Genomic DNA, 25,969 nt, shown 5'->3' with positions numbered 1-25,969 from the left:
GGCAAGAGTTTGAATCATCTATTGTAGGACGTCACTCTGAACATCTTTACCCACATCTTGAAGGAATACAGACATTTTGATAATGTTTAAACTCGAAGTTCCTGTTTCTTATGACTAAACATTATGTAATCCTGTAACTCCTGTAAATGTGGTGAGTCAACAGGTTACCCCTCCAGGAATCTGGTACGTTCCCTCTCTCACCTTGCTGGTTTCAGGCTTTTGTACTTTGCTAGGTGTGTTTCTGTGCATTGAAGCCACAAGACGGGACTTGTTCAGGTTGCGCAAGTTCAGTTACTTTGCACTGTAAGCACAAAAACAGCTATGGCTTCAGAAAACTTTCCCTAAACAGGACATCTGTTAATCATTTTAATAAATCTGCTAAACGCATTCTTCCCACATTGGGGACTGTTCATTTTTTTTTACTCAATGTTTAAAGAGATCCAGTAAGATTTTAGAGGAAAGACTTTGAATTTGCTATGGTTTAGTTTGTTTAACTGATCCAGAGAGCAAAATGTATTCAGAACCCATTTTATAAAAAGCCTCTGCAGTGCTCATCTGTTTCATATAAATGCTGCAGTGGAACTCTATGGTCTGGGTGGGGCTGACATGTATGAAGACAGATGTGCTGCAGCAGTTTCGAGAGGGGAAGATAAAGAGATGTTTAATTACTTAAGGCAATTTGCTCTGATCCCATTTATAGCTCGAGCATCGAATGTGTTTGATGCATTTAAAAAGGTATGAGTAGTTACTGGTCTGTAATTAAAAACCTTTGTAATATTTTAGTGGCTTAATTAAGGTTGTAGAGTAGTATAAAGCTGAAAATAAAGGATGCTGTAACTGAATTCTCTAGACTGAAACACTATGCCTTGGTCCAGATGCAGTTTTGCTTGTCAGTTCTTTTATTTCCATTCCAGATGGACTGTAGCTTTTGAACAAATAACCAACTGTTGGTTCAAATATTCAGTAAAATAACAATATATAAGCATGAATAAGGCATACGTACATGACGTGACCGTGGATAATACCTGGCATGAGGTAAGAAGTGATTTACGATGATTTACAGCCAATAAAAAAACTAAAAATCAGCATCTTAGAAATTTTTAAATATTATATAAGATCAATTGTTACTTTTTGGCAGTGTGGACAGACTTGGCACCTGATATAGTATATAGTGATATAGTAAATTTTGCATTTCATGTGGAAAAAAAAATCGAGGGAGCAGAGTTTAGGGGAAGAGCAGAAAGACACACAGTTCACGCTGCTTGAGATCTAGTGTGAAGTTTCCACAATCAATAATGGTTTTGTCAATGAGTTTATATGTACTGTATGTGTATTATTAATGTCAAAGTATTGATAAAATAAAGTATTGATTAAGTATGCAACATTTAACCCTGAAGAACAATAATAAAATGTGCTTTACATTTTTTTACATAATTGTAGACAAACAAAACATTATATCAGTCTGAGAAGAGGCCAGGATTAATGATACCCTCCTACAGTACTAATCTGAGCCCAATTTCGCAGGAGCACCAGTAACTAACTTGTAAGAAAAGGGTCTTTCATCAGGGGCGACTTTGTGCTATAAGATTTGGGGAAGTTTTGGGGAAACCCAGCAAAATGCATCCTGAATCATAACATGTTTAAAGAGTCAAATTTAATGTATCATACAAATTCACTTTAGAAACAGTGTATAAAATTCATTAAATTCTAAAATTTAATCTATTAAATATATATTCAACAAAGTACCCATCAGTTACATTTTTTATATATATAAACCTGTAAACTGCACAAGAGACTGTGCTGTAGCAACAGAAACTTTCTGAACATTTCACCCACTCCCCACATTTTTATAAACAAAGTTTTCCTTCATTATCAGTGTAAGTGTTGGCGTTGAGAGTTACATTTTCATTGAGGGCAGAATTCAAATCTACCCCCAGGTCTGTCCTCTTGGTATCTTCGAGCAGATTTGACACAATTGAATAGATCTTCATCCAGCAGCAAGAGGGCAGTGTAGAGCTACTGAGCAGAGGTGGGTCCTGTGGAGCCTGGTTCTTACACACCTAAGTGAACTAAACACTTAATTAATTAGTTTACATGAGAAAGTGAAAAGGTCCACCTTTTCACTACCATGACTAACGGTCAGGTCAGTAGCTTTAAAAGCATTGGCAATTTTTTTTTTTAATCTAATGTGTGATAAAGTCACAACCAAAACGTCTTCACACTCTGCTGCTTTTCCATCACTCAAAGCTGTTTAAGATCCCCATGTTGTATTTTTATAATGTAACGTCTGACGTGAGGGGACTGATCCAGTGCAGGACAAACTGCCAACACTTTCAGCCTCTCATAATTGTGCAGCTGAATAAAATTCCTTATAGTTTTATCAGTTTCTTTCTTAAACTCTGTCTCCTCGTCTCTCCAGTGCAGCGTCTCTAGCCATGCGGATGACAAAGCGACTGGCGTGCTGCAGGTCCCAGTTGTAGCGTGCGAGAATCTTGTAGCAGTCCTCTCGCGAGCACTGGTTCATGTGGTAGAGCTGTTCTGTCTAAAGAGAGAAGAGGTATAGTATAAGATTATTTCTACAGGCAATAACATTAACATTTACATTTTAAAGACCTGTATTGTTGAAGTTGTTAAACTCCTAAGACCCGAACTTTTGTATGGCATGCATTTTTGTTTCTCTTTGCTATTTGGGCAAATTGGCACCTGATTAATTTAAAAACAAAATTATCTTTTTACATGATGTAGTTTCTGAGAACCATTATGTCAACATATGAGGACTTAAGATTTACACAATGAAGTTGCAATTAGTAACGGTGTGCAAAACATTTATTTAGTGCCTGAACACAGCAGCATTTTTTGCCTGAGTACAAAACAAAAGTAGAAACAACAATTGTGCCCCTTTGAGCAAAATGGCTCATTTAAAGTGCTGCTTCAACACAAGGACATAAAGTAAAAAAAAATACTGTATTTACTGTTCATTTAAATTTCTGAACAAAATCGAAACTGTAATGTGTTAACCTTTTCTGCCATCACTAGGCGAGAGTACAATGGCCTCATAAAAGGACACCAGGGCCTTGTAGAGCAAAATTTGTATTGTGGTCTAAACAGCCCAAAACATGAGGTCCTAGGAGGTTTAATACAAAGTATTACAATGAAAATTGTCAGTTACAATCTCCACTCATAATACTGTGTGGTCCAAGACAAGGCTTACTGCTGGTCTCAAAAACTGTACCATAGTGTTTAAATTTGTGTGCATTATATATAGATTGATTTGGTTGATTGATGGATTACTCTGACAGTCAAATTGTCAGAGTTCAGAGTGTTGTGAAATGCTAGCAAATACAGTGCCAGATAAAGTGATTATATAAAGTGCCAATATTTTATGCATTAGATATTGGTTTAAAATGTAATCTCATTATGTTCTGATGCACATTTTTTAGAAAAACAGACAAAAGTAAACACTCTCAGTGTAGATGGGTTAAGTTGAAAAATGCTTATTTAGATGAATTCAATTACTATTATTCAATTATGCATAATTTTAAATGAAATATTATTTTAATATCAGTATCAGTGTAATGCAACCCTGACACAGTACCTTCAGCTGCTGCTCTGCCCGCATTGGATTCCAGTCATTGCGTTGTAGAGCTTTCTGAACCTCTTCAATAGTTACGCCATGAACAGCTGCCTGCACCTGTCCAAATACAACATTATTTTAATCAATTCATTAAATCAACATTCTTGGAATATTTGGGGCTAAATTAGTACCATAAGTTGTGTTTAAACAGTCATCACAATCCTGGCCTTTGCAATACTGTTATCAAAAATGGGTAAAATATGCAAATAAGGCTCTAGCTGTAAATATCTTAAGGCGACACATGGGTGCATATCTTTGTTACATTGTATACATTTGGTCTGGTAAGGTTTGGTGTCCAGTTTTGTAGTGGGTGGCTTTGGTAGGTTGTAAATGAGCGAGCCTTTTCAGGTGTTGTGCTAAATCTTGCCTCCCTGCCAGAATCAGACTCCCTGTTTATAGCTCATAGGCAGCTTAATGCAGCAGAATAAATGTAACAGATGACCCTTCAGATTCCTCCTATTTCTCCTGTTCTTCTCTGTTTCTAAATAATGCTTAATCTACAGTTATTGTTTTGTTAGTGTTTAATGAAACAATTAATTAATAAAATCAAACAAAATGGCAAAGATTTAAAACATAAGACAAATAGTCCATACCTGTGCTATGAGTGCATCCTTAGTATCTACTTGCACTTGTGGTGGGTATCTTTCCCGCATCCTCTCTTTTTCTTTCTCTCTCTCCCTCTCCTTCTCTCTATCCTTGTCCTTCTCCAAGTCATTGTCTAGCTGAGGAGTTGACCTTGCTAACTGAGCCATTCTGACCAGATTGCTAACCCCCATACCCTGTTGCTGTGCTTGGGGCTGGGGCTGTGGCTGGGGTTGGATTTGGGTTTGGGGCTGAAAGTTTAGATTAGGTGGAGGAGCCCAGGACCCTTGGACTGCTGCTCTCCGATCACGGAACACCGTCTGCTGGTGCCGGAGGCGTTTGAAGACTGGGGGTGGTGGTCGTGCAGGAGGTACGATGCCGCTGGCATCACTGAACCTGCGAATGTCCTGGATCAGATGAGCCGGGATAGGCTTGCGGACGTGAGGTCTCTGAGCCAGGCTGCCTCTACCTTCCTGACTCTTGTTCTGAGAGACACCTAGGACTGACTCAAGACTTCGGGACATGCCTAGAAAAAAAAAAAGAGTAAGGGACAATGCTTTGGGTATAATGAAATGAATGTAATTAATACAATAACAAGATATATTAGTGATTGTTAGAAGATAATAAAAGCATTTAATTTACACTAATAATATTTATTCTATTCTACTGGTCATTCTTTGCTCAGAAATTGGACAAGATGTGTGTGCATATTTGTACATCTGTGTCAGCAATGGGTGCAACTTAATGTAGCTGGATTATTATAAAGGATACAGTGTTTACATTCTCTTCAAAGCAGGGTTGTCAGGCACCCTAACAGTTATACTAAGAGTATAGAGTTCCATAAAGGTTTTTTATTAATTTGGCCTATTATAACAGAATATACCTGATATGTTCAATAATATGTGCATATCAAGTTTACACTGACATGCCAAAAGTCATGGGATAGTGTGCTAATGCAGTGAGTTGGAGTAAGGCCTGATAGTGGGTGCCAGATGGAGGAGACATTTCGTTTCCGAACTTTTGTTGAAATGTAATATTCCTAGATGCACAGTGTCATGAATGAACAAAAAAGGAATAAATAAATAAAATAAAATAACATCCACATTAAATAAATGGCACAGATGTCAGTGTATTTCACATATGGTTTAGCCCCAATCAACCAATTATCGGCATTTGTCTTTTTTTTTTCACTTTTTTGATATAATATCAATGTGACTGTTTATTGTTTAGGCCTATTTCAGCCTAATTCAGCCTAATTCAGCGAAACACTGACGAAGGAAGGTGCCTGCCTGATGACCCCTGAGAAGAGCTTGCACTGAAGTTTGTGTTAGAGTTTGGATGAAGGGGATTGGTGTGGTCCTGCTCTTGTAATAATTTGTCTCATGAGTTTTTTGTAGACGTCTGAGTACTTGGCAGTTGAGGCACGGACCATGAACATAGTTCGCTATGCTTCTGGATTCTTGTCGAGCCAGTATCGGATGGTAGTGGTTGCTGTGTTCTGCTCACGCAACTTATAATGTGATTTATTGTGTGTGATTGTGCTTAGGTAAGTGTGTTGTTGCCATAGTTAAAGGAAGTGAGCTTAGATTAAGGAGGGATTCTGTGTGTTCATAGGTTATTTTTTGGTAGGTCTGTTACTTGGCAGTTGAGGCAATGGACCATGAACATAGTGTTAGGCTGTGCTTCTGGATTCTTGTCGAGCCAGTATCAGATTGTGGTGGTTTTGCTATTATTGTTAGTTGAGTGAGTAGTAGATCCTGGCTGAGCCCTATGCATAACCCCAGCTGTTAGGTGCAGGATTTGTCAATTTCCTGTATTATATTACTAGGCCAAATGGAACAATAGAAATGCTCCAAAGTGACTCAGAATTAAAGACACAATTTTTGGAGACACAAGGTTTGTTGTGACAGCAGCAAAATACAGCTCTGGAAAAAAAAATGAGACCACTTAAAAATGATGAGTTTCTTTTTTGAAAAGAATTAAAAACCTCTAGAATATAATCAAGATGGATGGATGATCACAAACCATCAAACCAATCTGAACTGCTTATATTTTTGCACCAGGAGTGGCATAAGGTTGTCCAAAGTCAGTGTGTAAGACTGGTGGAGGAGAACATGCTAAGATGCATGATATTCCACCAAATATTGATTTCTGAACTCTTAAAACTTTATGAATATGAACTTGTTTTCTTTGCACTATTTAAGGTCTGAAAACTCTTTTTGCATCTTTTTTGTATTTCAGCCATTTCTCATTTTCTGCAAATAAATGCTGTAAATGACAATATTTTTATTTGGAATTTGGGAGAAATGTTGTCCGTTGTTTAAAGAGTAAAACCAACATGTTAATTTTACTTAAATATATACCTATAAATAATAAAATCAGAGAGACTGATTCAGAAACTGAAGTGGTCTCTTAATTTTTTCCAGAGCTGTATATAACGTACAATTTTCTCACCTGCCATTTTCTTTAGATTGGAGCCTTCCTTTTCTTTTGCCAAAGGTGTCTTCCAGTTTCCAGGGCTGAAACATTATAAATATTTATTAAGCCTTACAGGAATTCCATTAACAGTGGGTATTAGAAACCAAGTAAACCTTATATTTACACCAACCAAGTCTGATACCTTAACTTTTTGTTAGCCATATTGAAAAAAAAAGTAAAATAATAAAAGACTGAACATCACTCACTCATCCAGACGTGCTGGAGTTCCCCAGCTGCGTTCTGGGTTGCTATCTCCATGCCCAGTGTGCTGCAAGCTTCCTCTGAGCGGAGGAGAGATGAGAGCAGGTCCAGCAGGAGGACTCAGTGGACCCGCTGAAGACAGAGAGGGAGCCGTTAGCGATGGAGGAAACCAGCCGACTTGCAGTGTCCTCTGGTTCTGACCCCTCCACTCACCCAACTCCAGCCTGGGCACAGAAAATAGATAACACAGCAACCAGTCAAAATACCATTAACTATACTTCAGTCTTTCAAAAAGCAAACTCTGAATACTTGACAGATTTCAACAACACAACTTGACAATTCATCTAAAGAACATCCATACGTTTCAAGTTAGCACACATTTAATTCAATCACAAGCAGGCTTGTGCCCACCGCGTGAAAGCTCCAGTGAAACAAAGACAGAGATAAACCTACTGCAGAGCACAGCAAAGCTTCTGCTCGGCTATTTTGCGTCTAAAAGACCCACTTTGCAGATCTTAGCAGGGGGGCTGAAGACTAAGACTGGGGCATAAAATATGAATGGAATGCCTCTTAGGGGGTTTAAGTATAATCTCCCCCCGCTCCCCCTCACACTTTCCCTCACTTTCCCTCCCACTCCCTATTGTGTTCTTGCTCTAAGCCCCTTTCTTACCCATGGTCTATCATGGTCACTAGGTCACTGGCCTGCAGAGCAAGTTTTCTGGGCTCTGAGAAGTCTTGGACTGCACGCACCTCCTTAGGCTGGGCCTAGACACAAACATGAGAGAAATGTAAGAACATGTACAGATAGTCATCATACATACACACAGTCCAATCCATCACTGGATATTGAAAAGTAACAGTTATTGTTGCAAATGTATGCATACTGCCCTACAATTAGGTAAAGCAATCAGGTGAAGTAGCTTTTTAGTTTCATGTATACATGTGGAACAAGCTTCCAGTATATCTGATGTCTTTGTGTTAAATAAATATATTTTTAAAGTCTAATATCACGGTCTTCTATTTATTTGTAAAGCACATTGTATTGCTTTGTATTGCTTTGTCCCTGAATAGTTTCCCAAGAAAAAAGGTTGTGACAAAAGATATTATCATTTTAAGGCCACACTGATTTAATATTAATGCATGAGGATAACAAAACAAAATCCCCTTTTAAAGAGAACAATTAAGCTTTAATCTATTACAATTTATTATTAATTTATTTATTACAATTGGATTTTGATTATAAAAATATGTTAAAATATCCCACATGAATAAACAGAATAAAAAAAAACTAAGCGGACATTCTGGCTAGTTCATGTTAATAGACTCTCCTCACTAAGTAAACAAAATGGGCAGAATTTAAGTAGGCAAAAATGTTCCTTATTTTGACAGGCCAAAAGTCAAAAGTGCATGAACAAACGTTTAACATGTTTATCTCTATTTAATAAATGTTATAAAAAAGTATAAGAAATCTTTGAAAGCATTGTATCTATGATATCTTATATTGAAAAGATATGCTTTTTAAAATGTATTCTAGTCATTTGTTATTAAATGTTTGCATTATGAAAAGAAAAATGCTGATTAAATTGCTCTGGCCGGAAATTTGTTCTGTCAAAGATTATTAACTAACACACGTCCCATCAAGTTAATGTAATGAACTGGTACGGTTGGTGTAAAAACTCTACGTGTGCCCTATATTAAATATGGTGATATCTCAAACATCACTGTTCCTCAGATCCTGACCTCAGCTACGAGGGTTGTGAGCTGGGCGAAGGTGGGTCGGTCTGACGGAATGTAGGCCCAGCACATCTTCATCACAACGTAGAGCTCCTGAGGACAGTCCAGTGGCCTCTGCAAGCGATCTCCTTCCCGCTCCACGCGATACAGGATCTACACAGAGCACATACCATGTTACATGGATAACCCATTGTCAATACGGTAAAAAACAACATTTAGTAATATACACTTTGTGTTCTGTGTTTGCGCGAGAGACTTTTAAAACAACCAACAAGGCTGTTATACACAAACCTGTCTTCCAGATAAACCAAGCCATGGCTCTTCACAGTAAGTGAACATTTCCCAAAGAGTGACTCCAAACATCCACACATCTGAGGCGTGCGAGAACGAGCCCACACGCAAACTCTCAGGAGCACACCTACACACAGAAAGAGAGAGAGAGAGAATTAGATACTAGTCCCTTAAAGTCAAGGAGCTGTAGATTAGAATTTATTATAAATTAATTGCTGAATTAACATCTCTCTTAACTCTAAAAACATGTGGCTGGGATTCTCAAATTAATTTGTTTGTAAATTGTAAAGTAAGTATAACACTGAACACTCTCTCCAACAGTTAAGATGACCATAACACCAAGATGTTTTTAAGGAAGCGGTAAATTAATAACTTCACACTAGAGCTGGGCCATATGGTAAAAATATTATGATTAATTACACTCTTTGTAATAAAAAGTACAGTTAAATGTACAATTAATGGCATATTGCATATGATTGATTGTGCTTGAGATTACCAAGATAAATAACAGCAGAGAACAGACATACTGTTAAATCTGTTTTATTTTCCTATTTAAATCATTCTTTTATTGGCACAAAGGGTTATTGCAGTGCTTAGTGACCTATTTAGATACAGATCTAAACCTCAATCTCAATCCTTCAGTGACTAACACGCCAAATTTAAAAGTTAAAGTAACTTTTAAAACCCCTACAAACTCTCATTCTGCATTTGCCTATTTTTATTGGTAGATCCATCCATCATACAATATACAATTCCAGAAATCCTGAATGGATTGGGCTGCTATGTTGTGTAGGATATTGTTTATTATCTCCTTTCCTAATAATTGTAGAACTGTACAGTATAATGTCAGTATAGTAATGGCCCTTAACAATAATTATGGCTTGTCCTTGTTCAGTGCAGTGATGGTATAGTCACTTTGAAAAAGTAATCCAATTACTGATTACTGATTACTCCTTTAAAAAGTAACTTAGTTACTTTATGGATTACTTGATTTTAAAAGTAACTAAGTTACTTTACAAGTTACTTTATTAGTTACTTTCAGCAGCTGCAGACAGCACCTCCCACCGCCATAAAAAATAACATAAAAAAAACATAAAAATTATAACAAGTTTTGCCGATACTCCCTTTATTGAAAAATGCATTTTTAACAGCAAAAATGTATCTCTAGACATTTAAAGATGAACTATTTTCTGAAAAAATAAGTTCTTTTTATAAACATTAACTATTTTTTAATAAAAAATAAAATATGGTCTTTCTTGATTTCACTTACCATAAATACTTGTTTTTATAAAAAATCTAAAATAAAGAAAGTCTTTCTTGACCTGACATATTTAACACTGTAAATCTGAACATTGAACCTGTTGTTCTCTGCAGGGCAGCAAGGAGTGGTTTTATAAAACAGAACAAAACTTTCCTTGTCTTTACGGTATACGGGCTCTGTGGCACAGTAAACTTGCAGACCAATTAAGTAATGCGTTACTGACATCACTGGTTCAGTGTATATACAGAGTGAGTCAAATGTTGCAGCACAGACTTAATATCTCAGCTATCAAGATGCTGCCCATGTTCCCATTACTTGCTGGGGTATTCAGATATCAGAATTTTCCTTTCTGTTTAGTTTCCCTTTCGTCTCTTTTGAAATAAAAGGCTGTCCGGTGACTTTTGACTCACATCCTTGCTTCTCCTTTTCCATCCAACTGTCATTCAGAGCACATCCACTTGTCCTAGTTTTACTTTCTGTTTTGCGAATGTATTTCCATATGTATTTGTATAGTTCTGTAATTGTTGAAATCCTAATGATCAATTTGATGGTCCACTGCAGTAGGAAGGACTTAAGTGATTTAAGTGTGCTACTACGTTCATGTACTTGTGCAACGTTCTGCAATATTATTATCAGTCTACATTATCATATTTTTTTGATAATTGTTCAGAGATTGTGATGAAAGTTTGATTTTTATACATAGCTGTGGTGTTTAAATACAGTACAATTACAGTTCATTGCATCAGAGGCACTGCAACAAGCTACTGCACAATGGTGTTTTAACTACTCACCAGGCAAAAGGGATGCGCCTGTGGGCTCCCATGATGTAGTGGTCTTTGTCATTGCCCAGGCCTCTCATCAGGCCAAAATCCCCAATCTTCACCAGCTCTCTGGAGGCCAGGAGCACATTGCGGGCTGCCAGGTCTCTGTGGATGAAGCGCCGCGTCTCCAGATACTCCATACCTGCGGCGATCTGGGTGCTGAAGAGCCAGAGGCGGGCCAGCGGGTACTCGCCCTGCCGTATGCGTAACATGTCATACAGAGAGCCGAGAGGAGCCAGCTCCGTCACCTGAGGTCAAAAAGATGAAGGAAAAATGAAGGAATGAGGGTAAGTTTACTTTGCTTCACAGAGCAGACATATAACCATCAGACCTCAGAGTAATCTTAAGAGTTACTGGAATATATTGAAACTAAAACTGTACTCCATTATGCTCTTAAAGCTTTTACAGCTCACCATTTTAAGAGGCTGTGTGAGAACCACTCCATAGAGGCGTATGATGTTAGGGTGGTCCAGGGACTGCATGGTGGTGACCTCCTGCAGGAAGTCGGTCACTGTATTTGGCTCTCTGGACATACTGTTCCTGAGAGACTTCACTGCTACAGGCACCTGAAAAGAGAGAGAGAGAGGGTGTGATATGAACAGAAAATTACAGGGTATAATCGATTTAATCAGGGATTTGTCCTTTATTGAACATTTAGAAATTAAAACTGCTGAAAAAATCATCCTGGCATTGCCACATTCATTACACACTATGACCGCAACTTGTTTTAGTGTGTTTAATATCAAGATAGTCAAGATACTAGAAACAATCTTCATACTTCTACAATGTAGCAACACAGATGACAGAGAGGAATTTGGAAGATACATTTGTTTAATTTCTAAAATAGCTGGAGATATGTGAACTCACCACTCGTCCAGTGGGCGTGTGCCACTCTGCCTTCTTCACCACCCCAAAGGAGCCTGAGCCCAGTCTCTCTCCAAACACCAGCTCATTGTCCTGAATAAGGCAGGTAAGAGCTCGTCCCATTTCAGGCCCCTGTCCTGATCCACCGCCGCTCCACTGATCTCCTCCTTCTGGACCTCGTCCACTGAAGACCTATTAATAGGATAAGACAACACTTAGCCTGGCAATACAGTACCTTTTCACAGTACAGTACATGTTCCTCCAGATGTCTCCTTGTGTAGTTTAATGTAGTAAAATTGTCATAGTTCCTTTTTATAGGATGATTTTTAAACCTTTCTTTATTGCTTGAAATGCCTTTCACACCCTGCATCCATTACAATGGACATCATGTGTTTTTTTTATGTTTTGTAGCACATAGCACTATTTTAGAGATGTTGTCCATCAGAATAGGTCATGAACCAGCCAGTTTAACAAGTTAATAAACCAGTGAAACTGTAGAAGTAGCTTGGCCCTGTTCACTGGAAAAACAGTAACAGTACTAGAGCCATTGAGGAAAAGTAACACAATTTTTACTAGTTTATTTAATGTGATTTAGAACACTTTTTACTGTTTAGGGATGGTTTATGAAATGAAAAGATCAATATGAAATATAAATGATTACACACATGCTTCCAATGAAATTGAAATTGAAATAAAAAAAACAGTAGAATAATAAAGTGTTCTTTTCTGTGCATTACAGAAAGAAAACAGCATTCTTACATTTTATTCATCACTGGAGATAATTCAGGTCCAAAAGGGACAAATATGCGTAAGTAAAGTTACTTTTTTTCCTGATTCTAGGATGAAACACAGATTACAACTTCAGCACAAATGGGTTTAGCTAATCTGCTTAACCAAAACATTATAACTATCAATCTAATATGCTGTTGGCCCTTTTCGTGCCACTAAAACAGCTCAATATACAAGACCTATGAAGGGGCTTTGTGGTATCTGCCACAAAAGGTCCGTAAAATCCCGTAATTTCAAACTGGCTTTACCTTGTACACGTCGTTCAAGATGAATTATTTTTTGTGATATGGACCCTTTAAGAAATTATTAGAGGGAATAAACTGAAGTGACAGACTGTACCTTGGACATCCATGACCTTGGTCGTGCATTGGTTTTGTAACGTTTGACTGCATCCCATAATCGTCTTTGTCCTATTGACAAAAAAGCATAAACAATTGTAAAGAAAAACAGTTAAAAATGCAGCATTAACATCTATTCTATACTGTTCACAAACTGCATAAATAAGTAATATGAAGCCACACTATATCAATTCAACATTGTCACTGTTGGCCTGTATAACTAACCTGGTTTGCTGATGCCAATCTGTTCCAAGTCCGCCTCCTTCACATAGTCCAGGTGTTCGATGCGAGTCACATTAAGTCCATCACGAACCCTCAGGTAGAACCGTTCCAGCTGCACCTCTGCCAAGAGCTGGTACAGCCACTGCGTGTCTTGATCCATCATAATCACATTGTCCTTCAGCACAGCAGACAGCCTGGAAGGGCAAAGGTAGTGTTGAAACTAGTTGTGTTTTTGTAAGTAGCAAAAAAGTCAGAAACTAAACCTTAAGATTACTTGAGAGAACTCTTAATCTGTCTTAAACTGCACTAAGATAATTGGTGGACTGTAATTTGGGATGCACAGAATATTCATCAACTGAAATTATTCTTAAAACGGTAAGGAAAGCACTTTCAGTGTTCGGCTAAATAAATAAAAAGACCAAATAATTGATACTGAAAAATATAGTGCTTTGTATGTTAACTTATATTCTTTTTAAAAGAAAGTCAGAAAGACAAAACCTTGGGAGGAACCAAAACTTACATGTACCTTACACCATCACATGTACTATTAAGGCTAATATATAAGGGGGACCCATCCTCCTTTGGTTTAGGCAACCAAAAAATAAATGTTAAGAAGCACAATATACTGTATATATAGATTGCTTACTCAGTAAACTGCACTGGATTGTGTTATTTCATGTGGTGAAATAAAATTGTCATGCTGTAACCATTAATTACAATCTTTCTTTATCATAATTTTCACAAGACTGTGTCTGGTTGGGTGACACCGTATAGAAATCAAACCATTTCCAAACAAAAAAAAATCCAGGCACATTCTTGTACTGAAATTAAATCACACATATTTAAATATATATGTGTGACTTATATATATATACACACACAAATAAATAGCATGTATGATAATACAATATGGTCATTTTTTCACAAGTGTTACTACAAGGACATTCATGATCACTAAATCAAAGCTGTTGCCAATAAAAAACATCTGACGTCATGTAGAACACGGGTTCCAAAACAGATTCACACACCATATCCAAGGGCCCCAAAAATGATGTAATGTTTACTTACTTGATAACATTTTTATCTAACCTTTCTTCCAACAATGCATCATTTCAGTAGAACAAATCCCCCCCTGTCCTTTATGTCTGAAAAAAATGTTTTAGGTGCAACTATTTGTTTCCACTGATGTAGAACCAGCTACACACACACACTCATACAAAGACTAGCTATCAGCTAAATCTAGAACTTAAATTAAACTACAAGAAGAGTGAAAGCATGCAACAACTCAAAAACAAGCAAAAAATGTATTACCTCAATCACAAGTCTGTTCCATTTGTGATTTAAAGCTGCAAACACCCTCACTTGTATACGATAGGCCTAACGTGTGCTATGGTTGGACTAGCAGCATTTCTTACTAGACCACGCTCTACTCGGCCTCACTGTTACTATGTTCATGGACCTCTTTTGGTTGCTACGGGCTTCAGAGAGGCATGCAGCAGAAGCATTTTGGCTCAGATACAATTAAACAAATAGAGGGAGAGGTGGGAGTTTACATTCCAGAGCAACACATACACACATTCCTTTTACCTGTAACTTTTACTGTACTGAATAAACAATCCCAGTAAAAGATGAGCACAGGGCAGCCTAGCAAAGAGGAGCAGCAGACAGTATAAACTTTATGTAGCTGTATAACTGAGTGTTTTCTATTTTTAACGATGTTTTAGTTAAATCAACAGTCCATATGTTTTTTTTTCTTTTTAACTGAAAGTAGTAGTATTCTAATTTACAGCACCAATGTGCAAATGAAACCATCCCTGCAAAGTCTAATATATTTATATTTATATACCAGAGTTGTCTCGTAGGTTTTGGCGGGTGTTGCTCTGGCCGTTACATCTTTAGGTAAGAGGATTAGGCATTGATTCACGGGGGCCGCAACACAATGAAGTCCTCTTCCACATGCTCGCTGCAATTACACATTCTCACCAGAGAGGTCTCTAAATCACCAAAACTTATGGACCAACACTTTCAGTAAACATTCAGATAATTGTACACTATTTTAAAAACATTTCCAAACAGCTAGTTAAAGACTTACCACTGGTTTGACAATCCTTTACTTTTGTTTTATGCTAATTTAACCAAAATATGTAAAAAATACTTTTAATGCCCCATATAGCAAAAGGATGTTGAAAGAACATTTATTTTTCCATCAATAATACATTGAATCAATGTTGATCTATGACTTCATCGATTTTACGTTAATTCAATATTGATTCAACGCTATAGTTTAATATGTGAATAGTTTGTATTAAACTTTACTTTTATATGTGTATATTGCTTGTATTCTATTCTTATAACCTGTGTTGTGGTCTTGCAGCGTCGACAGAGACATTCATGGAGAGCACCTTTCACCTAAAAGCATTACTGTGAGTGTAGAAGAGCCCCAACCATTCAAAACCTTCAAATTAACATTGATTCCAGATCAGAATTTTAATGTACAACTATTAGGCAATGTTAAATAAATGTTGTTGTTTTAACCTTAAAAGATGTATTGCAACAAATAAAATACAATGATTTAATGTTCTAGTTATGATCATTGTCGCAGGTTAGCAGCACTGTTATTTTTGCAATTTAGGAATTCCCAATAAGAAAAACACATCATACTGTATTTTGTGCATCCAAATGCCATAAAAAACACTCAGATAGAAGCTGGACAGTGCTGTGTGGAATATGTGACACACAAAGAGATATTAGTAATAATAAACTATAAAATACTACTGTTTTTACTACTGTTGAAAAGAATGCAGTCATCTTGGATATTGCTGAAGGTGAGACACTCACACATTTTCCAGTAAGATTTCCGAGAAGAATTGTGGGGCATTCCAGGCAAAACAAATGCTAACACAGTTATGGTAAATACAAGTTCCCAACATGGAAGCTGTTCATAACCACACCCTATTTTTTTACAACTTTCAGTCATAATCTGTCCTAATCTCTAGAAGATATTTAAAGATAGTGTACATTTACACTTAATTTTTTTAATTAAGGGAAACTTCAACCATTTAACATGGAGGAGAAGAAGATAGAATCAGTATTTGAGGTTATATAATGATTTGTTTTTAACAGTATGGTTGCTGTTAATTGTTAAAAAGTGATATTTTTATCACATTGTTTTATTCTGTGATCAATATGCATTTATTGATTATTGATTAGTGTGCTAACGCAGTTTCCCCAAGAAATAGATAACAAATATTGTGTCTTCTTTTTTTATATGTGTCCCAACAACAGGCCTTTTAACATTGTGTGTTCACGACTTTACAAATGAGAAGTAAAGACTTCTGTCTAGCACTAGGCAGAGAACTCTGAACAATGAGCCAACTGAAATTTGAGCTGTACCAAAGAAATATGTTGAGGCCTACTGATTGATACTGGTAATATATTAGGATTCTGGTGTCATATCACCCAGCACTTTTTAAGGTGTTGTCAATATATATTAGAGTTCTTTCTCTCACAGAGACTACACACAGTTTATACATATCTACATAATCACTACAAGTATACATAAGTACGTCTGTGTGTGACTACTTAATGCCTACAAGCGATTTTGGACAAGAGTTTCATAAATCTTCAGTTTACATAATGGCTAATTGGTGAATAATTAACTTTTATTAGGTACATTATCCTCATAACGGTACTCCAAACTAAAGAAGCAAACAGCAAAGATCAAACATATCATCATTTATTGACTACATTTAAGGTAAGGGCCCGAGGCAAAGCTTGATTTCTTACTAATCCATCTACTGCTATTCCTTGTTTCTTCTTCTTGTCCTTCTATTCAACACATGTTGCCTGCATTTATTATTTATGCATACATGACAGAATAATCAATCGGCCTGTCAAGAGGAAGAAACAAAGAAGCTATAGGTTTGGCTCCAGATGGACAGATGGAGGGCAGGTAAGGAGGAGGGATAGGAAGTGGGCGGATAAAAGCACCACAACTCACCCACAGCATGACCACCTCACACAGCTGTGGTTTAAAGGGTTATCTGATGGAAACAGTACCGGCATTTACAACCCAAACCAACTAGTAGTGCTTCATTGAGTATTCAGAGGAAGAGAGGAATTCTTATCTACTCATTTGCATTATGTCTTTACTTTGTGGGAAAAGCAGAGAAAAGCAAGGATAATCTACAGAACCATCGATAACTGTATTAATTGTAATTGTAAAATCTTAATTTCTTGTTTGTTTAAATAAAAAAAGTAAACAAGGCATTTCGTTTGGCTACTAAGATAATATTAGAGGTAAAAGTTTCTGAACACAGTCAAATGTATGTAAACTACATTTACATTACTTAAAATCGCCAATCTTTGTTATAAAAAGACCTAAATAAATTGTACACTGTTACTTGAATTAAAATCACATTAAATGAACTTAATATTTTAGCACTCTTTTAGTTACTATTTTGGAGACATTGACAATATTCTGGCTACTTAAAAAAAAAGAAAAAATGACAAACATACATACTGGACTGCTTGAATTTTTGCACCAGGAGTGGCATAAAGTTATCCAAAAGCAGTGTGTAAGACTGGTGGAGTTCACCAGTTCATCTCAAATCACCCATCTTAATTAAGGTCTGGGGATTGTGGAGGACAAACTCTTTTTGTTTACTATGTAATCCCATATGTGTTCCTTAATTGTTTTCATGTCTTTATTAATAATCTACAATATAGAAAACAAATTTAAGAAATAAAACATGTCTTTTGATTGGTACTGTATTATTAGAACATTATATAAACACACGTGTATGTGGTTTTATCGGTCTGTTTATAGTCTGCTATACATGTCTAGCCATATGTTACCAAACAAGTTGGAGTAAATACAGTGAAGCAGCTGGTTTAGCAGCTAAATATTTTAACTTCCAGGCAGTTGCTTGTCTGTTAAGATGTTGAAGGTGGTGTTTCCAGCTGGTTGTTATAGTGTTGCTAAGTGGTTGCTGTGGTGTCACAAAATTAGCTTAGTAGATTTTCATTTTAAACAAATCAACAAGCAGCACATCCGATTCCACTTGATTAATGAGGTGGTCAATCCTCAAACAACTGACCACATGACATTCGACTTAGTGGTTGGATATAAAGTCTACAGCCTTACTGGTCCTTTGCAGATAAAAATGGACACTTCTGTGCTAAATGGTTGCTAGAAGGTTGTCTAGTATCCCAGGCAGTCAGTATGATGAGGCTAAGTGGGAATTAGATTAGTGGTGCATGGTGACTGGTTCATTTTCACTTTTTCATGCACTGCTTGCTCAGCTTTACAAAGGGCATACCTCAAAACACCCGTTATCATTACCACAATAAAGAGCTCAGGGAGGAGCATAGAAGGCTTCCTGGAGTCCTTGTTGATCTGCAATCTAACTATAAGAGTCTTTACAATAATTTCTTAGGATGTATGTATGGAGCCAGAATAACAACAAAAAATAATTTTCCTCCATTTTGTTTCTTAAAAATGTTTCTCAAAAATGGTTAAACCCTGTAGAGTATGTTTTATATTTTTTGTACTAAAAAGAGCTATTACCGTATTTTTCGGACTATAAGGCATACTAGGAATCCTTTAATTTTCTCAAAAATTGATAGTGCGTCTTATAATTTGATGTCACTGATGTGCACTATACACATGACAATTTAACTATTATATTTTTTTTTTTATTTTGGTAAATGGTACATTTTACACTGATATATAGAAATTAGCTCTTTTCTGACTGCTCAACATTAAAAAGCAGTCCTTACAGAAACAATCCGCATATATTCAGTGTGAATAAAACCCAGAAAAAAACATGATTTACCAACTGGACCAGCAAAACTGATCCTGGGATTTGTAAACATGTTTTAGACTAAGATAAACATTTTAAAAAATAGCTCTTTTCTGATTGGTTGATCTCTATAGTGCCACATTCAAGTTCACATAAATATATTCCATGTACTTTTGGTGTGATTAAAAAAAAAACAAAAAAAAACAACATTGCAGGGTTTACCTACAGGACCAACAAAGCAAATCCTGGCTTTGCAAACAAGTTTTTAGGCTGATACTGTTTATGAAATTGAGGTCTTTTCTGATTGGCTGACCAGTATTGCGCCACATTCAAAAAGGAGTTCACACAGAAACAAGCCACACACCCTCAGTGTGAATGAAAACCAGAGCTAAACTGTGTTGACCTTCAGGACCAACAAAACCAATCCAAGCAAATGTGTTTTCAGACTGATAAAAATAATGCTCTTTTCTGATTGGCTATCTACAATACTGAGCTACAATGAAAAAGCAGTTCACACAGATACATGCCATGTTTCTGCATGTTTCAGTGTAAGTGGGTAAGACTAAACTGTTAAAGACTGAATGGTGGAAATACTGTAAACAAATCGGGCTCTTTATTGAGTCAAATGTTCCTCTATGGCAGATCTGGTCATTTTTACAACTCAAAACACTTACATATAATGATCACATTTTTCTGAGCTATTTGACTAGTGGTGTCTGATGTGTTGAATTAGGGCTGATCCAAGCTAACACACTGCAGGCTGGGCTAAGACACTGTTTGAATCCCTTCCTAAATTTTACACATTATATGTATGTTTGTTTAACAGTTCAGTACAGACAGTTTTCAGCCAAAAACAGCCAAATCTAGCTCTAATTAAAGTTTGTATAAGGTCAGTACAAAAAAAACAACTCCTACCTGCAGACACAGTTGCAGTTTCCTACATTCCTCTGCTGGAAGGACGAAAAGAGCACTACAGTCTCTCACACAAGTGCTTTAGTGAATGATTAAGCGAAATGTTACTGAAGCACCAATTAGCACATAGAATGTCTCAGTCAAAAACAGGGGGGCCAGTTCAGGCAGGTATAGAATAACACAGGGAGTCAATCAACATAAGATTCTCCAGGGCTACACCCTAAACACACACCCTAAATAACACTCCAGAGAGAAAGAACTGTGAATTAGAGAGTTTCACAGATACTTTTTCTGTATTACACAATAACAGTTACTAACAGTAATGACTGACTAAAACTCCTAACAGTCTATACTCTTGTCTAATTTAGGCGTAGACATATTAGAGATGAACCAATCCAGACACTAGTTTTGCCCTGATCTAGTATCAGTGGATACCAGTCCAGTATATCTGATATGTGTTTGTATAAATAAGACAGCATCAAAGTTTAGGTATGATGTGCTACTGATTAAAATTCATCTTATCTTTAGTAACAGTTTATATAATAAGACATTCTGGACTGATTTATTTAGTTTAGTACTGACAAAACTAAACTAAAACTCTGTGTTTAATATCTAATAATCCAGTCTGATTCTCCTGTTGTCTATCTATCTCCTATGATCGAGCTCTTATTTTCTTAAAAAACTGCAATCAATTCATGTTGGGTGTGTATGTGTGTGTAGTAGTAGTAGTAGTACACACTCATGACTAATAGCTGTTGTTGTTTGTTAACTACTGTTGTGAAAAGGGTGATTTATAATCAGGTAAATGGGCTAGAATTTGAGTTTCTAGGATCTGCATGTATTAGTATTAGCACTATCCTCCATTCTGTTTTAAATATGCTGTACTTAGTGGTGGTTCAAAAGCAAAGAAAGCATTTTATATACTTTTTGTTACAGTTTTATATAGTTTCAGATAATATGTTGTGTGTTAATCAGGGGTGTGCCATATCGTATCGTATGCAATAATATCTGCAAGATTTTTAAATATCGTGAACGATATTATACCCTGAAATATCGTGCCATATCACCCACCCCTACTTATCACATCCGGGTTACTTTTTTCTGTTTTTAGCAAAAAAGAAAATTTACACTCTTCTCATTTACCATTATATATCTACTAGAGACAGATTATATCTGTCCGGTATCATTTATTTTACTTTATTCCCGGATATATGGAGATATTTGGAATTCATTATTAGTACCATGACATTCTAGATCATTGACTTCTGTTACAAATCTGATAAATTTTTTTAAATATCTCAGTTAGGGGTGGGTCATATCATATCGTATGCAACAATACATTTTTAATTTTGTTGCAGTAGTGTATTTTTGATATATATATATTTTTTTTTTTATTCAATGTTGCGCCATATCGCCAGGAGTATCATTATTGCAAAAATACCATGAAATATTGTGATATTATTGTAGGACCATATCGTCCACCCCTAGTGGTAATGCTCTACTGCAAGTTAGTTCCACACTGAAGATAACTAAACTCTTTTGTTTACCTTCTGAGAACTCACTTCAGTGCTGCCAGCTGGACAATAATGACCAATACTGGTGCTTTTAAGACACTAGATTGAAATCCAATCCAATGGATTATCCAATGAAATATGATTACGTGGTTTGGGATCAGGTTTGGGACATCCCTACTTTATATAGCTCCGATAAATAACCCTGTTTATAGGTTTCTTCAATATAAAAACATGATGAGCTAGAAAATGAGCATCTAATACAGTTATTATTCAAAAGACTATTATTATTATGCTACAGTTATAATCAAAACTGTCAAACAGGAAACTCAGAAGCAGCAAATACAAATCTATGTGTTTACAGTAAAGACATTTTTTTAAAGGCTATGCATCATGCAGTCACACAGCTTAGCAGCACCAAACGAGTTCTTTACTGTCCAAAAACAAAAAGCCTTTGCAGGAAATATATATACATAGGAAAACCCCAGAATATTTTTTCACATTCATTAACTGCCATAAACTCCACTAAATAAAATCACCATAGGTTTTCTTTACGAGAAATGCAATCAAAGATCCACATTCTGTTCTCTAAAGCACTTTTCACTGGAGTGATTTTGCACCTGAGGTTTTTAAAGAACAAATACTAAGAGCTCCTTCGGGGAATCAAGTGTAGTGTCGTGTTCATGGTTTCACACAAAGAACCTTTTCGGCACTTTTATGTTTTGAATAAAAGCGTGTGCAGGCTGTGGTTGCTGATATAACCTGTAGGTGTGTGAGTGTAGGTGTACCTTAGGAGGGGAATATTAATTTCAATGAGGAAGTTAACGTAGATGTGTGATAAATAGTCATGAATAAGAAATTAGTCATTGAGTCCTATTACATGTGACCTGATTCTGGGTCACAACATGTCACTTTAAAGCTCACCACTACAGCAAAGAAACTTAAACTTAAAATAGCAATGTAAGCAGAAACTTTTCATTAGCGTACAATAATGCAATAGCTGTGTCTCAATTTTGGACATCTTTGGAAAAAGGTTATCTTTGTCAATGGTTCAGATTAAAAACATGACAACTCAAAGTACCATTTGAATGCTTCTTTGGCTGTTATTCATATTTACAAACAAAACTTTGGTAAACTGGTTATTTTAGCATGACAAACCCAACGTTCCACTGTTTTTACAAGTTAAAGAATCATTTAAGAACACAAACTTCAACTATAAATAAATAACTGATAGATAGAACTAACCATTGCTGCCAAAGATACACAAACACACACAGCTTGTCTTTTCCCTTTAAAGAAATATGGCCAATAGAATAGGACTCTCTGGAGCAGATAAATATGAACCTATTGGCACTATGCCTAATGCCAGACATAAGTGAAGCAGTGTTAAAGCTGGAATGATAGAGTTGGGAGTTGAGGACGAGTTGGGTGTTGATGATCATGCAACAACTTAATGATTTGGCAATCTTTTAGTTTCCCAGGGTCCAATTTGGGGACTATTTAACTGATGACTACTGTCTACAAAGTGATGACAGTGCAGGCTCCTGTCTATATGCACTTACTCCTAAAGGCTTATGGCCGCTGAGTTCCTGGCCGCTGAGTTCCTCCAGTGGACGTTGCCTAGATTTGCCAAACAAACATTCAGACAAAGCAACCTAGACTGTTCTCCTACCGAGTTCCCCAATGGTGGAACAAACTACATTCTACATATTGTATCGTACGCGATAATGTCGCCAACATTTTTGAATATCGTGAACGATATTTAACCCCGAAATATCGTGCCATATCACCCACCCCTAATCATCGCATCAGGGTACTTCTTTTTTGCTGTTTTTAGTAAAAGAAAAATACACACTGTTCTCATTTCCAATTATATATCTGCTGGAGACAGATTATATCCGTCCAGTATAATTTTTTTTACTACAATCCTGGATATATGGAGATATTTGGAGTTCATTAATAATATCATGACATTCTGGATAATTGACTTCTGTTACAAATCTGATAAAATTCTTGTACTCTTTAATATCTCAGTTATGGGTGTGCCATATCATATCGTACGCAATAATCTAACTTCATTTTCATTTTGTGGAAGTAGTGTATTATTATTTTTTTTTTATTCAGTGTTTTGTCATATCGCCAAGAGTATCGTTATCGACAAAATACCATAAAATATTGTGATATTATTTTAGAGCCATATCGCCCACCCCTACCTACTACTACCAGATCAAGAGCATCTCTCACCATTTTTAAAAAACTCCTGAAGACAAAGCTTTTTAAAGAGCACTTACTTTCATAACACCTCTAACTGCTCCCCTTCGTGCTCCCCTTTCTTTACCTCCTCTATCCCACTATTTCCCTTTGGCCTCCTTTAGGCCCTACCTAAAAATGTTTTTGCCTTGAACTTCTATGTCCTCTATTGCTAAATGTACATCATTATTTTAAGTCACTTTGGATAAAAGGGTCTGCTAAATGTAATGTAATGTAATTTAATGTAACGACAGAAGTGTCAATATCGGAAAGGGTGGGCTTACATATAGGGTTTTAGGGGTTAAATAATGTAACAAATCAAGAAATCATTAATTAGGATTATTAAAAGGTCCAGTGGTCCAAAGCGCCGCCACTATGAGAGGGGGGTCGCAGGATTGAGCCCCGCTCTTGCAGCTTTGCCATCAAGCTTTGCCTTGAGCGCCGGCACTCAGAGGGAACAAAATTGGCCCTGCTCCCTTTGGGTCGGTGAAATGCACTCTCTCCCCGCATCACGTCTTTGAGCTGATGTATCGGCTGTCCTCCAAGCGCACTGGCTACTGCATCGGCAGCAGCTCGAAAAGAAGTGGTGGCTGGCTTTACATGTGTCAGATGAAGCATGTGTTAGTCTTTAGCCCCTGGTGTGTTGGGGCATTACTGGTGATAGGGGGAGTCCTAATGAGTGGGTTGGGTAATTGGCAGTGCAAAATTGGGGAGAAAATGGGGAAAAATTAGAAAAAAAAAAAAGTCTTAATTCATAAGGGGGATAAGCACTACCACTATGATCGAGATATTGCCGGTTCAAATCCTGTTCATGTAGCTTGCAATCAGCTGCCGGAGACGCGAGAGAGCACAATTGGTCTTGCTCTCTCTGGGTGGGTAGATGGCGCTCTCTGCTCAACACAAGGCACCTGTTAGCTGATGTATCGGAACTGAGTTGCTGCGTTTTCCTCCTGGCTATTTGGCAATGCTGCATTGGCAGCAGTTTGAAAAGAGGCAGTGGCTGACTTCAAATGTATCGAAGGAGGCATGTGCTAGTCTTTACCCTCCTGGTATTGGGGCATCACTAGTGATAGGGGCAGTCCTAATGAGTTGGCTGTATTTTGGCTGTAAATTGGTAACTAGTGTAGTCATGTCTTAACTAGTGTAAATTATTAAAATTAGTACTGTTAATAAATATTACCTTATTCCAAAATGTTGCTATGTTTTTCTTATTATTATTCATAATTAACTTTTTTTATTTGCTACATTTTACTCTCACCTGAGTCATTACTTCCTTATAGCGTAACTCTTGCCTAAGTGCGGTTTCAGGTAGCTGCATCACACCTGTGACTACAGGTACTTTCATTTTCAACAATATACTTCGTATAATCAGCAACATTTTAAGAGTATAGCCTTTAAAACGCTGTACAGGTGCGCACTGGTCTGAAACAGTGAGTCAGAGCTGTGAAAGGGAAGCTGTTGATGGGGTGAATGGTTAGAAAGAAGCCCTGCATCTACAGCAGCAGACTAAAGGCCACACTGTTTACTCCATTACACTCCGGCGTAACGAAAATAATAAGCAGAACAATACACAGTTTGTTTTAACAGCATGGAGGATAAAAGAAAGGTACTTACACGTTTCCACGCGTTGTGTTCCTCTGTGTTTTTCCCTCAGCCTCAGGCTGGGCTGTTTTTCTCCGTAAGCTGGATATTAGCTAGTTTTCTCCTTGAGGAATCTTCTGTTCAGGAACTCCAGAGCAGGTGAGGAGGACCAGCCCTTACCTACAGAGCTCAGCTCCACAGCTTCTGCTCCACTCTCCGCTCTCCTTCCTGTTCATCCGCTCGGCCTGTGATATAACTGTGTGTTTTCTTTATTCTCCAGTTCTATACAGAGTTTCTCCCCGTTAAAACTGAACTCCTGGACTCCAACACAAAGCTCCTGAATTTCCTCAAACTGCCGCTGCAGCTCCGCCTCTTCCTCCTCTCCGCCCAGAGCACCTGCTCACACCTTAACCTTTACTTGTTTTTCTGTTGTCTATTATTGTCTTCCTGTCTTTCTGCCTATTTAGTTAATTAGGGTCTCGTTTACATACTAATCTCTCTGTATCTGTCTGCCTGTCAGTCCAACTATATGCTTGTCTGTCTGTGTATCTATCTCTGACTATACAGAGATGTATTGAAAATATTAAAAATAATGATCAGTGGTAATTAGAGGTTGGGTGATATGTATGGCCCTCAAATAACATCACAATATTTCATGGTATTTTCATGATAACGATTCTCTTGGCTATATGACAA

At 37.0% G+C, this 25,969-nt stretch overlaps 1 protein-coding gene across 3 annotated transcripts; it reads right to left on the bottom strand.

Moving 5' to 3' along the window:
* Positions 1-1,691: 1,691 nt before the first annotated feature.
* tnk1 (tyrosine kinase, non-receptor, 1) lies at positions 1,692-25,653 on the bottom strand. Of its 3 annotated transcripts, none has more exons than XM_007248144.4 (14): positions 25,307-25,653; positions 13,219-13,409; positions 12,995-13,065; positions 11,870-12,058; positions 11,416-11,568; positions 10,973-11,250; positions 8,921-9,047; positions 8,636-8,782; positions 7,566-7,660; positions 6,901-7,119; positions 6,671-6,735; positions 4,228-4,742; positions 3,596-3,691; positions 1,692-2,542 (listed from the first exon to the last, which is right to left on the bottom strand). In XM_007248144.4, the coding sequence occupies exons 2-14, from the start codon at positions 13,376-13,378 to the stop codon at positions 2,393-2,395; spliced, it is 2,265 nt and encodes a 754-aa protein (XP_007248206.3). In that variant the 5' UTR covers positions 13,379-13,409; positions 25,307-25,653; the 3' UTR covers positions 1,692-2,392. The 3 variants fall into 3 exon arrangements, with proteins under 3 accessions (XP_007248206.3, XP_015461030.3, XP_022534058.2); XM_015605544.3 differs by lacking the exon at positions 25,307-25,653 and adding an exon at positions 19,935-20,086; XM_022678337.2 differs by lacking the exon at positions 25,307-25,653 and adding an exon at positions 14,527-14,699.
* Between the last annotated feature and the right edge of the window lie 316 nt (positions 25,654-25,969).

Source organism: Astyanax mexicanus, chromosome 8 (genome assembly GCF_023375975.1).
Source record: "Astyanax mexicanus isolate ESR-SI-001 chromosome 8, AstMex3_surface, whole genome shotgun sequence".
In the NCBI taxonomy this organism is placed as follows: domain Eukaryota; kingdom Metazoa; phylum Chordata; class Actinopteri; order Characiformes; family Acestrorhamphidae; genus Astyanax; species Astyanax mexicanus.
This window is presented reverse-complemented; position numbering and strand designations above follow the sequence as displayed.